Source organism: Dasypus novemcinctus, chromosome 7 (assembly GCF_030445035.2).
Source record: "Dasypus novemcinctus isolate mDasNov1 chromosome 7, mDasNov1.1.hap2, whole genome shotgun sequence".
Lineage (NCBI taxonomy): Eukaryota > Metazoa > Chordata > Mammalia > Cingulata > Dasypodidae > Dasypus > Dasypus novemcinctus.
Window position 1 is genome coordinate 82,113,109 of NC_080679.1, and position 14,069 is coordinate 82,127,177.

A 14,069-nucleotide genomic window follows, 5' to 3' on the forward strand; every position below is an offset into this window, starting at 1 on the left:
GGTAAAACTAGGATTGTAATCCAGCTCAATTTGGCTCTAAAATCTGTGATATTCTTATCATGCCATGCTTTCTTATTCAATATTCTTATAATAACCATGTCCTTTCTGAGAGTATTCAGAAAAAAAGCTTACTTTCAACTATTAAAAATAAACTATTAATAAGCCTTATGTAGTCCTTCCACATTTATTTTATTTATACTTTGCACTTAATAAATTCTAAAGCAAATCTTATAAATGTTATTTTCATTTATTCCATATTATTATCATGCAAGAAATAAAAAAATTATTAGATCTGAGTGTATTAGTCAGTCAAGGGATGCTGATGCAAAGTACCAGAAATCTGTTGGCAGTTAAAAAGTGTATTTATTTAGGGTAGAAGTTTACAGCTACCAGGTCCTCAAGGTACCATAAGAAGTACTTTCTCACCCAAAGTCATTGGCCAAGTGTTGGAGCAAGATGGCAGGCATTGTCTGAGAGGGTTCAGCCTTCCTCTTCCACTTAAGTCTTCCTGGTCCCAGCTTCTTCCAATTTCATCTGTAGACTAGGATAAATCTCGTCTCTCTCCTGGGGCTCCTTTCTCTCTGGACTCAGCTGCTCTGCGCTCTCCACAAGGCCAACTGTAAACTACCAGGCAAATGGCTCATCTCTCTTCCTGGGACCTCTGCCATGGTTAATGGAGCCTTCTCTCTTTCCTCATGTATCTGCTTCTCTGGTGTTTACCTTTGGGGCCTCCAACATCAAAACTCCAACGCTCTCCTCTGCCATGTTGTTTTTGATGTAAGTCTGCCCAAGGGAGTAAGGACTCAATGTCCTACTGACATGGCCCAATCAAAAGCCCCAATCTTAATTTAATCAAGTAAAAGTGAAACCTCTAAATCTCATACACTCTAATACATCCAGAGGAACAAACCAGTTTATAAATTTAACCCAATATCTATTTTTGGAATTCATAAACAACACCAAACTGCTACAATAAGTATGTGAAATGTTTCCTTTTTATATGTGTCTATGTCGTAATCCTAAATATAATAGTAAGGATGAAAGGAGATAGAAGTTAACTAACTCTTATATTCCACTTGAAATACTCTTTGTTTTGTTTGATGTTATATTGAGCATTTATTGATTACAAAGTAAACAACTTGCTGCTTCACTAATTATTAAGAAAACAGAATCCAGGTTCATTTCATTTTTGTTAAAATACAATATTATATTATAAGAAATAACTTTTAAAAGATTATTATATTAAAATTTGATCAATTTTACTTATCTCATTTCCCCAAATCATGTTAAGAATTGCTAAGAGTATTATCTTTAAAACCATTATTTAACTTATTTCCCATTAAGTTAAGTACTTTTCAAAGTACTTTGGCATGGGAATTTTTCAAAGTGTTTTGAAAAGTACCTGTGTCCTCCTAATACTGCTAATCTTAAATCTCAATTTTTAAAATATCATTCAAAATGTTTGATCAATTATATCTAACTATTTAAATCTTAAAAATTCTTCCAGAATTTCTTTAGCTGACATATAAGTGTGATGTTTTTTGAGAGTCAAGTAATTCAACTTTGTACATTTACATATCTACTCAGGACTGATCTCTTATGGGCTTGATGTCTGTGATTTATATTTAGAGTCTATAAAATGTATGCTCCTAAACATGCATGTCCCCAATTTACATTTTGATTGAAAGAAGATTAGAATACCTGGACAGATTCTATGGCCTAGATTAGATTGAGTTGGGATTAACATTAGGTGACAGTAGGACGAATATCTGGCATTGAATGCTCAAGATAGAAGAATAAGCTTCTAGGTGGCACAAAAATGCAAATTAAACCCAGAGATCGAGTAATCTGGTCTTCTACTCAGGAAAATCAACAGAAACAAGCCCTAGAAGAAAAGATCCTCAGTGTTCAGAGTTAAGTCTTAGGAACTTCTCCTTGAGGGGTTCTGATCATACCTGGATGGTTTTATCCATTTTTTTCTGACCTCTGCTTTGGAACAGGCTTTCCCTCTTTCTTTGCTGAGCTTTGTCATCTCTGGGGCAGTGAAGTAGCTGGATTCTCAAAGATCTTTTGACCTGTGTGCTAGAAGCTAGGAAACACCTCTAGGGGAGAAAGACCAAGACATATGTGCCTTTCTTTTGAGCTGTAGAAAGGGATATTTATCTTCCTTGCATAACTAAATAGACCTCAGATATGTGGCTTAACTCAAAGACTACACATAGATTATTGTCTCTTTTATATTTTTCAGAAACAGAAAACTTTTATTATTTGGAAGGAGAAAGAGATGCTCTTCTCTGTGGCAATGGAACAGATGCTGGGTAAGCCATTATCACGAATCAAAAGTACCTATTAAATGATTATTGCTTTTGCTATTGATTACATTGTCTCATTTCATCATCAAAACCATGCAGAAGAGTGTACAATACAGAATATTATTAATCCAATTTTACAAACAAAGCAATAGGCAGATAAGTTAAATATGTATTCAAAGACAAGGAACTAGTAAATGCCAGAGCTGGAACTTATACAAGGATCTCCTATTTTCACTACACCCCAGAACTAGAAATTACCAAGAAAAACCTATGATTCTGGAAAACGGATGTAGCTCAACCAATTGGGCTCCTGTCTACCTATAGGTCCAGGATTTGATGTCCAGGGCCTCCTGATGAGGGCAAACTGGCCCACGTGGCAAGTTGGCCCATGCTGGAGTGCCGGCCCACATAGGAATACCACCCCGCGCAGGAGTGCTGCCCTACATTGGAATGACACCCATCATGGGAAAGTTGCCCAGTGCAGGAGTGCCAGCTGACACAGGGAGCTGGTGCAGGAGGTGATGCAACAAGAAACACAGAGGAGAGAAAATAAGAAGACGAAGCAGAACAGGGAGTTGAGGTGGTACCAGAGAGTAATCACCTCTCTCCCACTACTAGAAGGTCCCAGGATGGGTTCCCGGGGCCACCTAATGAGAATACAAGCAGACACAGAAGAACACACACTTAGTCACTTAGCAAATGGACACAGAGAGCAGACAATGGGGGGAATGGGGGCAGGGGGAATAAATAAAATAAATTTTAAAAACTGTAAATCTGTTCTTTGACCAGGAAGGTTGAAGAAAAACTATTAAAGATATGCTGTTTTTCATATATTTTATATCTTATGTCTTTTATTACTATAATTTATAGTAATAAAAATTTATTTTTCAGTACTTATAAATAAGTCTTCCATGAGATGACAAAATTCTCATGTCTCATTTTCCTCCAGTTTCACAGAGATGAAAAATAGAACTAGAGTACTTCTCAGCAGTATTGTGACTCACACAGTTTCCTATACTTTCCTTCACTTTCTTCAACCAGAGTTGACTTGACATCAATTTGTGTATTCAACTCTTTCTTAGGCTCTGACAAAAGCTTGACAAAAGACACATAGAGGAAGAGGAGCTTCAGTTTTGTAACTTAGTTAGAAATTCAGGTGATTTGGGTTCTTTGCTGCTCATTTGGCATAGACTTTTTCTGTTCTCAGGACCAAATTGTGAACCCATCTCATTGTGTCTTTCTCATCCCATTTCAGTTAACTCCTTTTATGTACATCCCAGTCTCAAATATAACTTGAGATGCATGTTGAAATTGTTATTTGGTCTTGTATTATCAGGACTATGATGAGACATTTCAAGATAAGAATAGAAAGCCATATAATATTGATAGTTCTCTTTTAACAGCTATACTTTCTTGTATGGTAAACTACCTAAAAATTTAGTGACTAAGACAACAAAAAATATATTTTTTCATATTCTGTGGGTCAGCAATTTAGGATAAGCTTAACTAAGCTATTCTTCTACTGGTGTCACTTAGAACCACTGATATAGGTCAGTCATCTGGCATTGACTGATAATGGATGACCCAAGTGGCCTCATACATGCATGGGGGCTTAGCTGAGATGACTGTATGGCTGGGGCAGCTGCGCTTCTTTTTCTTCATGATCTTATTTTTTAGGTCTTTTCTCTCCACATGACCTAACTTCATACTCAATGAGGTCAACCCAGGCTTCTGTGAATGGTAATCTAAGGGCAGTAAAATTAAAAGCACATTAAGTCTTTCAAACCTCTGCTTTTATCACATCTGTTAATGTCCCATTAGTAGATGTCCACAAACCCAGAATAAGGTGGATGTGAACAAGAATAAGGGTAAGAATATAAGGAAGCATGATTTACTGGGTCCCTACTGTATTAATCTACTGTGGCACACAAGGTCTTCAATAAATTTAAAAAAAGATCAGGTCTCCCTGAAAATAAATGGAATAAATACTTAATCTGATCCCTCTATCCAAATGTAAGGACTGCTTCTAAATTACTGATGTGGTAAATGTTTTTTCACCCTTAAATAATGGGACCTAGGGGTTTGAGGTGATATCATTTGAAAAATCAAACTATCAATTACTGCAGTTTTAATTTTATCAGTGTTAGTTTCCACCAGTTATACTTGCACTGTGATGGTCAGATACCACCACTTTGATATTGGGTAGTAAAGAAGTCATTGACAAAGGCTTGGCAAACATCATTTGAGAAGAACTTTTTAACTTAGCTCAATTAATTATCCAATCATATCAACTAAAATCTAAGTCATTTGCATCCTTATGGCCAGGAATTGTTTTGGGAGAAGACTCATTATTCCCTGAGGGAGAGGTAGTCCTCTACTACTTATGGGCAGATGTTCTGTATGTATGATTTGGCCATAATCTGAAAAGCAGCTTTTTTCTTTTCTTTGTCTCCTTTAGTCGGTGTCCTGAAGGGTATGTTTGTATAAAAACTGGCACAAATCCTGATTGTGGCTACACAAATTTTGACAATTTTGGCTGGGCCTTACTTGCCCTATTTCGGTTAATGACTCAGGACTACCCCGAAGCCCTTTATCACCAGGTAAGGACAGTGAAAATCTGCACAGCTCTTAAGAATGGTGCTATGCCCCTCACTTCTAAAATAATAAAATAAAACATATTTCATTACATTTTATGTGGAAAATAATTTGAGTATAGAAGGAAAGGGACCCAGAGTAGAGTGTCAAACACCAGGATGGAGCTTTTATGTATATGTCATTTAATCCTTGAAAAAAGTCTACAAGGTCAATATAAACGTCTGTTTTGTTTAGTTTTTTTTATATGAAGACACTAAATCCTGAGAGGCTGGGCAACCTTCCCAAAGTTACAACACATGTAAAGGCCAGAGGTTACTGTCCTGCTGCAAAGCCTGTAGCATTATACTTTTAATATTAACTAAGTGAACAGCATTTCTAGGTGCTAATTCTTTAATCAAAAATTTAAACCTATGACATCATCATGTATTAAACATTTATTGAGAATGTAAAAAGATCTATTTCTTTTAAAATCTGTTTCTTCTCATTCCACTTTAATATTCTAGCATGCTCTAGTATTTGAAAACAGAAAGCTTACTGTTATGAACCTTGAAAACTAAATTCTGATCGTCTGTCTTCATAATGGAGTTTTTGTGCGTGCCTTAGCTACATTGAAAGTTAAAATACTCATTTAAATGGAGATTTAGCCATTATTTTAAGGGAAGTCCCATCATCAGTAGAATATGTAATGCTATTCTAGCAGCAAGTTTGTATCAAGGTATGCCAGATAAAATAAGCATATTACTCTAAATTCCAATGCATTTCCAATGAAGAAGCAAATTCTTTTTTTCAAACACACACACATCCCATACTTATTCAATTGACTAGATAAGTTGTGTGTGTGTATGTGTGTGTGTGTGTGTGTGTGTAAAACTCTTAGGATATAGATGTATTTGTGACATAAAGGTTTATATTTTTTTTAATGAAAAAGTAGACCAAACAGTACACATGGTACAATTATATATTTTTTCAGGCAGAGCCAGCTAAAATGTCTTGCAATTACCTTCAGCTTACAACTAAATTACTTTCATACCAAATATCATTTATCATTTTAAATAGAGGAATATAGGAAGACAAATAACATTTCCCTCTTTTGTCCTGTTTTCCACCTCTCATTAGATTCTTTATGCTTCTGGGAAGAGCTACATGATATTTTTTGTTGTGGTAAGTTTTTGGTTTGCCTTTTATATGACAAGTTTGTTTTTGGGCATATTTGCTATGGCCTATGAAGAAGAAAAGCACACGGCTGCTGAAAAAGCTAAGAAGATTGAGCCAAAATTTCAGCAGACTTTAAATGAGCTTCAAGAAGGAAAAGAAGCAGCTAAGGTAAAATTATTTTTTAATGTTTCTTAGAATCACAGATCTAGAGATACCTTCTCATGGTCTTGGAGAATATTGCCTTCTGCTAGATGCTCATGTGCATGGTACATAATCAGAAGATTAAGATTGATTTTGATAAGTGTCCCTTTTGCTACATAACATTTCTTCCTTAATGCACTTTGATAAGAAAGGCCAACATCTTTAAACTTTTATTTAATATACACAAATTTGTTGTTCAAAAAATATGAATCATTACCGCTAATAAACAATGAATGCATTATGTTTTTAGAACTTGGCTTCTCTTACAACATATAGTTTATTAATTCAAACATTTTCCAGATAGAATATCAGAATGAGCTTTGGAAATTTTCTGTACTCAATGCAAAAGTGAGAGTCCTTCATAATTTTATAAATTATGAAATGCTGAAAGAATGCCTCAAAGTACATATTTAAATTATGAAAAAAGAAGAAAATATTGATTTTATTGACTTTCTAGTTCTTTTAAGCAAGGAACTGTGCATTATTATATACATGTAGGGAATTATTTTACCCATAAAGTTGTTAAATCCATGATTAATAAAAGCTAATAAGGTTTTAAATCCTTGGTATTATGTTTGAATATATCTAAAAGATTTTTAGGCACATAGTAAAGCTTATATATATAAATCTAAAAGCTTTGAAAGAAGTAGCATTAGGGAAGTTGAGGAAAGGAATCTTTATAATTACCTTCATTTTTAAAAAAGATAGATTTATTTATTTATTTATTTATTTATTTATTTATTTCTGTCCCCTTTCCCCCCACCCCAGTTGACTGTTCTCTGTGTCTATTTGCTGCGTATTCTTCTTTGTCCACTTCTGTTGTTGTCAGCAGTACAGGAATCTGTGTTTCTTTTTTTGTTGCATCATCTTGTGTCAGCCTTCCGTGTGTACGGTGCCATTCCTGGGCAGGCTGCACTTTCTTTCACGCTGGGCAGCTCTCCTTATGGGGTGCACTCCTTGCACGTGGGGCTCCCCTACACAGGGACACCCCCTCATGGCAGGGCACTCCTTGCATGCATCAGCACTGCACATGGGCCAGCACCACATGGGTCAAGGAGGCCCGGGGTTTGAACTGCAGACCTCCCATGTGGTAGACGGATGCCCTAGCCACTGGACCAAGTCCGCTTCCCCTGTAATTATCTTTAAACATCAAAATCGTGCTGCAAGTTCTTGCTAAAAGGAGGAACTTGAAGTAGCAAAGCAATCAGAAATAGCTTTCTCATATATCTACAGGACCTGGCAGCCCCACACCTCTCCCATCAACTTAGCCTGTAATGGTAGGGGAAAAAGGGTCTAGATTGAGGCAGAGTACAAAGCATATGCCAGGACTGTCACCTAAAAGATGCTAAAAGGAGGTGGGGGAAAATCAAGGGTCAAGACTCACCCTGGTACCAAGAGGAATGTGTAATAAGGTTGGCTAAGGAGGAAGATTATACCAAAGGTCCCTTCTGGGTCAAAAAGAAGGGAAATGCTAAATCTCCAATGTCTATAATCCTTTTATTAAAACAGCAACAACGGAGAAGCTCTAGAAAAGTCATACAAACAAAAACTGGGGCCTGACCATGAGGTAAGTTATTGATAAGTTATTGATAGGCATTTGTGTCCACAGGGTCCATAACATATGTATCATTGAAACAAGAAACAATCAAAAACCATATGAAGAAAACATTATTTAAAAGAGTGTATTGAGTAAAGTCATTATATCACCCATGAGTAATCATGGAAAAACAAATGACAAAAGCTTTCTGTCTCTTGTACTAAGCCTAGGGTCCTTCACATTGAATGACTGATATCTAAATGATGTGTTGAATGTGTAATTTGTTCTGAAGTGGCATTTCAGAATTTCAAAGGCTTATGGTTACACTCAAATGCATCCAAGAGTACAATACTTCTTTATCCAAAGATAAGATTCTCTATTAACTCTGCTTATAAGAACTTGGATTATTTCCCAATTCTCCAATATTCTCTATTCATTTTTATGCTTCTGGATCACATAAAGCTTTTCTGATTTTTAATTAAAATCTTTCCATTTTAAAGGATTTCTTTTCCTGGAAGAATCTTAGAACATTCTGTAATGTAGGAGTTTTCTGGGAAATCAGACTTAAAATCATTTACATGTGATTTATTTTCTTTTTCTTTATTATTTATAAATAATAAAACACTGATGAGTGAAGAATTTAAAATAGGACATAATGAGGAACCTCTAGGTGACAAATCTGGTTTAATACTAGTCAAATTCCAGTGTTGGAATTATAGGATTGCTTGGATGTATTACTTTCTAACATTATAGGAAAGCAGTAGATGATATTGGCGAAAAGCACAAATTTTGCAGTCACATACGTGCAGATTTCAGTCCATTTTAACCACTTACTAGATGTCATTGTCAAATCCATTCAGTGCTCTTAAAATTCAGTTTTCTCATCTGTAAAATATATATACTTATATTAATAGTATCTGCCTCATACGTTGTAAAGTCCAAATCAAATAAATGTATGTAAAGTACTTAGCACAGTGCCAAGAATACACTAAGAACTGACAAAATATTTTAAAGAACTAGCAAAGTTCTTATATCAATATCATGTGTGAAATTAGTGATAGCTTTTACCAAACTATCACGTTCAGCAATCCACATTAAGACCATGTGATCTGTATAGAAACAAATATCTGTCATTGAATCAACTCATATTTTAGAAATCATTTATTTATAGATGTAATATTGTATTACATTAGTTGATTATTTACTATGTCCCAGATTCAAAGCTAAATATTTTGTATGCATTATCACATTCACCCTTTGTGATAAGCCTTTGGAGGTGTAGGAATTATCCCAACATCTCCCATGAGAATACTGAGATTTAGTCTCCACACTAGCAAATGTAGAATAAACCATTTATTAAAATAGGTACAAGGAGTTTCTGTAGTTGTATTTATCCTATAGAAATTTAATTCACCTATTATAAAGATTATAGTCAATGTCTAATTATAAGTAATACAAGAAAGCACAGCAATTCATATGGAGAATACCTTATTAAAATAAAATGCTTAAGTTTTTTACTATAACCTCCTTTTAGGGATAATGAAAATAACATCATGTAATATTTATTGAGTGTCAACTATGCGTTAAACTTAGAATCGGTGTTTTCATAAACTCTTGCATTTAATCCTCCTTGAAGGATTCAGTTCAAGATTTGATCTGTACTTACTAGTATCTGATTTCTCAATATTAGGGGAAAAAACCACTATTCATCCTTTACTTCCTTATTCTGGGGGTTCAATGCGAAAATAATGGTATTCCATCAATTACAGAGCTTTCTGGTAGAAACTTTCCTGAATTTTCCTTGAATTGTCAGCTACTGGCAAAACCTCAGGTAGAGAATGAGATATGAGATATCTATAAATGTTTAGATGTTTTCCCTTCTAAACTGACATCCTTCTGACTCATCTATTTAATTAATTAAAACAGTATTGGCAAATAATATATGCTAATCATTATGCTAAACACTGGAGATAAAAAATTTTAAATAAGCACAGGTATAGTGTCTATCTTCAAGAAGGTGATGTTATTATGCATGATAGACTACCAAATTATAGTAAACACAAAACTGTGACTAACTCTGGGACAACTGAACAGGATGTAGTTCCTGATGTTATGAAATAGGAAACACAAGGCATCACCTATGAAATATTTTTGTCAAAATTTGAAGCTAAGTCTAATAAGCCTCTGAATCTAATTACCATTATTATACACAATCGGAGAGAGAAAAGTGTGTCAGCTTACATTAAAAGGACACAATTTGCCAAATCAAGAAAGTGGAAAACTCAGTAATATAAGTGATTTAGTATATCTAAATATGTGTCATGTGGAAAATAAAATTAATTTACAAGAAAATTAAATAGATGTGCCAATTAAATGCAATGGATAGCTCTTGTTTCTATTTCAGTTAGAACAAATCAACTATAATAAGATGTTTTTCAGCCATGAAAGAAAGTTGAGCATGGATACTGGATACTATCAAGGAATTATTAATATTGTGGATTGTAATTATGATATTGAGATTATGTTGTGTTGTTTTGCAAAAAAAAAGTTTTATCTGAAAAGTATGTGATGTCTGAAATTTGCTTTAAATATTTCAGAGAAAAAAGTAAGGGTGAGGAATAGATGAAACAAGAAGTATATAATGTTAATTATTGAAGCTGGATATCAGGTACCTAATGGTTTATTGCATGATAAATAAAATTGTGGCCAGTGTTATGAGACCTTAAAATAAAAGATTCTCTGGGTCGTAAAAGGTTTTCTGAGGAACTTACACTAGAGCTGAGAATTGAAGAATGAATTCATGATAAATAGAAGAAGGGAGCAGCATGAGTCAGAGGAACAGAAATACTGGTATGGCTACTGGGTAGAGAGAACAAGTCTGAATCCAGGATGAACCCTGTAGGTATTTATAGCTAAATGCTGAAAATAGGACTGTGTTCCTCCTTATTCATACCTTCCCTCCAGAGAAAATCTTCCTCTCAAGAGGTAGCTCCTTAACTCCTTTTTCCAGATTAATGTTAATGTTGGATTATCTAAAATTCAGGTATATGCCCTTATTAATACTTTCAGTTTCCACAGAGAAATGTTATTGAATCAAAATACTCTCATTTGGCATTGTAAAATAGCTATATCTTTGCTGGTTGAGTATTTTGGGGGCATTTATTCAATATTTATGATAAGCTCAATTGAGATAATTATAGTCAATAGAGGTATTACTAGACAGATATATGGTCATTCATATTATATTTTAAAATATACCCATAGTTCAAGCCAAATTAGTACAGAATTGAGAACTGACCATATCAACATTATTGCCCACAGTCCTCCATGCACAATTGTCTTTTACTGACTGGTTCTTTGCTGTGATTTCAATAGCATGGTCCCTATCAGAAAGAGTATTGGGCAGTATTTTCTCTATATTAAAAATGTAGTGGATGGGGAAGTCCTGGGAAGATAGTGACCGAGTATATCGGCAGGCATACCTGTCTTACAAACATGGCAGAAGAAGGGCAGAAGCTTTCCGAAGCAGCTGCTTTGGAGATGTGGCGACCAGGGGAAAACCACCCATCATCCGGGAAGGAGTGGAACAGAGAGATGAAAAGGCTGAAATGAAAACTGAGCTACTCGTTGCTGTGACAGGGAGTGGAACCCATCCCCGACCCTTAAGGCTAACAGTCTCTGCGAAACCCATGGCTGATTGCTGACTGAGAGAGGAACCGATGCTGTCCTCCCTGGGAAGAGGGTGGGTATGGTAGAGGGCTAAGTTGTGGTTTCTCTTCAGCAAATTTAAACAGCAGGGCTGGGCTTGGAGTCCTGGCTGAAACTTGCTTAGAAACACCAATCCCATGGGAGTTATGGTCATGGCCGATGGGGTTAACTACCAGGTCAGATGGCCCCTCTTTGGAAATGGTGTTTATGTGTGATGAATCTGGACTCAGATGGGATCTTCCTTCATAAGACTTTCACGCTAATGTGCTGGAGGTGCAGTTAATGTTGGGGTTTAAGATATATTTAGGGGATTTGAATCTCTGGACTGACAATGTGATAGCCAGGTCCTGAGCCTCAACAGACTCCAGCACCTACAATCTGGTTTATTGGACTTACCACACTCAGCTAAGATGGAGTTGAAGAAGGACAACCACCACACCATGGAGCCTAGAGTGATTACAACTGAAAGTGGGAGGATTGCATCCAGCATCCATGTGGAATCTGAGCCTCCTCTTGACATAGAGGTGCAATGGACACAACCAATCCAATGTCCACATAGAAGAGGTGGCATTGGATTGGGAAAAGTGGACATGGTGGCTGATGGGTATGGGGAAAGGCAGGAAGAGATGAGAGGTGGAGGCGTCTTTGGGACATGGAGCTGCCCTGGATGGTGCTTCAGAGGCAATCACCGGACATTGTAAATCCTCACAGGGCCTACTGGATGGAATGGAGGAGAGTATGGGCCATGATGTGGACCATTGACTATGAGGTGCAGAGGTGCCCAAAGATGTACTTACCAAATCCAATGGATGTGTCATGATGATGGGAATGAGTGTTGCTGGGGGTGGGGAGAGGCGGGGTGGGGGGGTGGGGTTGAATGGGACCTCACATATATATTTTTAATGTAATATTATTACAAAGTCAATAAAAAAATAAAAAAAATAAAAAAATAAATAAAAATGAAAAAAAAAAAAAAAAAAAAACACCAATCAGCGGAGTTTGGAAGACACCTCCACAGAAAGAGTCACCAAAGAGTGCCATCTGCTGTCAGACCAGGAAAGTGAAGAAAAAAGGTTTTTGGAGTGTCCTGTCCCTGTCCCCAGATTCCCTTGATCTGTGCCTCATTAGTGGGTCCGTGTTCTGATAACTTGGGCAATTTTTAAAATTTAGAATAAGTTGAACCAAAAATCAAAGAAGAGCTGTGAAACAAAAACACTCAACTGTGTAATCCCAGGCAGAAGAGAAAAATTGACCTTCAGAATAAACTCACCAACATAATCAGATGCCTAGACATCAGCAAAGAATTATAAGCTATACTAAGAAGCATGAAGTTATGGCCCAGCCAAAGGAACAAATTAAAAATCCTGATGAAATACAGCATTTAATACAACTAATTAGTGATGGTCACACAAATCTCCTGAATTGATTCAAGGAGTTGAAGGAAAATATGGCTAAAGCAATAAAAGCTATTAAGAAGACACTGGGTGACCATAAAGAAGAATTCGAAAGCTTGCAAAGCAAGTTTATGAAAATGAAAGACATAATGGATGAGATCTTCTCACCAGTTCATTGGACTCACCCAGGACAACTAACAAAAGGTTGATGATGGGCAATGCCCATCCCAGGAAGTCGAGAGTATTTGCAACTGCAAGCAATACAGTTTTATCCATCTGCCCCATGGGATCTAAGCCCTTTCTCATTTGGAGACAGAGTGGGCATCATCATCCCCAAATCCTCAAGATTGAAGAATGAACAAACATAAGAGGGGGAAGCAGCTATGGACTAAAGTAGACTTATGATTATTCTGGCAATGGAAGAACATGTATCTTCGATATAAAGGAAGTGATCCCAGAGGTTCTGAGGGGAGGTGGAGGGAAGAATAGGTACAACATGGGGCACATTTTGGGGATTTTGGAATTGTTCTGCATGACATTGATGGATGCAAGCCATTATACATTTTGTCAAAACCTATAAAATTGTGTGTGGCAAAATATAAGCTAAAATGTAAACTATAGTCTTTGGCTAGTACAATGCTTCAATATATGTTCAGCAGTTGTAACAAATATAACACACTAATGAAGATGTTGTTAATGTGGGAAAATGTGGAAGGGCAGGGAGTGGGGTATATGGAAATCTCGTGTATTTTTTATATAACATTTATGTACTCTAAAGCTTCTTTAAAAATAAAAATTCATTCGAGGACTTGCAGACTGCGAGGCCTGGGTCGGGTTGGGCCACACTGTGCAGCTGCGCAACTGGAGGCTGCAGGAGGGCAAACAGGTCCAAGGTGCAGGAGCACATCATAACCGTCAGCAAGGCTTTCTGATCTTGGAGAGGTGGTTTGTCCCTGGGGAATTAAACAACACATGGTACATGTAAAGATATCGTGACAATTCAGCACTGAAAACATTGGTCACCTTGCTCACATTTCTACCTGTTCTGTGTTGTTAAGGGAGAATGCCCAAATGAGCAATGTATCACTGGAAATCAGTACTCCAGGAATGAATGGCCTAAGTGGTATCCATATTCAGCACATGCCAGTGGCTTATAGCAGGTTCCTC

General features: G+C 36.4%; 1 protein-coding gene across 1 annotated transcript in view; it reads left to right on the plus strand.

The window, feature by feature from the left end:
- SCN7A (sodium voltage-gated channel alpha subunit 7) overlaps positions 1 to 14,069 on the plus strand; it is a 91,474-nt gene that overhangs the window by 33,884 nt on the left and 43,521 nt on the right. The window contains exons 8-10 of the mRNA XM_071216332.1: positions 2,249 to 2,318; positions 4,771 to 4,912; positions 6,024 to 6,230. Of these exons, the coding sequence (XP_071072433.1) occupies positions 2,249 to 2,318; positions 4,771 to 4,912; positions 6,024 to 6,230 (419 nt within the window). The remainder of the gene's footprint in view (positions 1 to 2,248; positions 2,319 to 4,770; positions 4,913 to 6,023; positions 6,231 to 14,069) is intronic.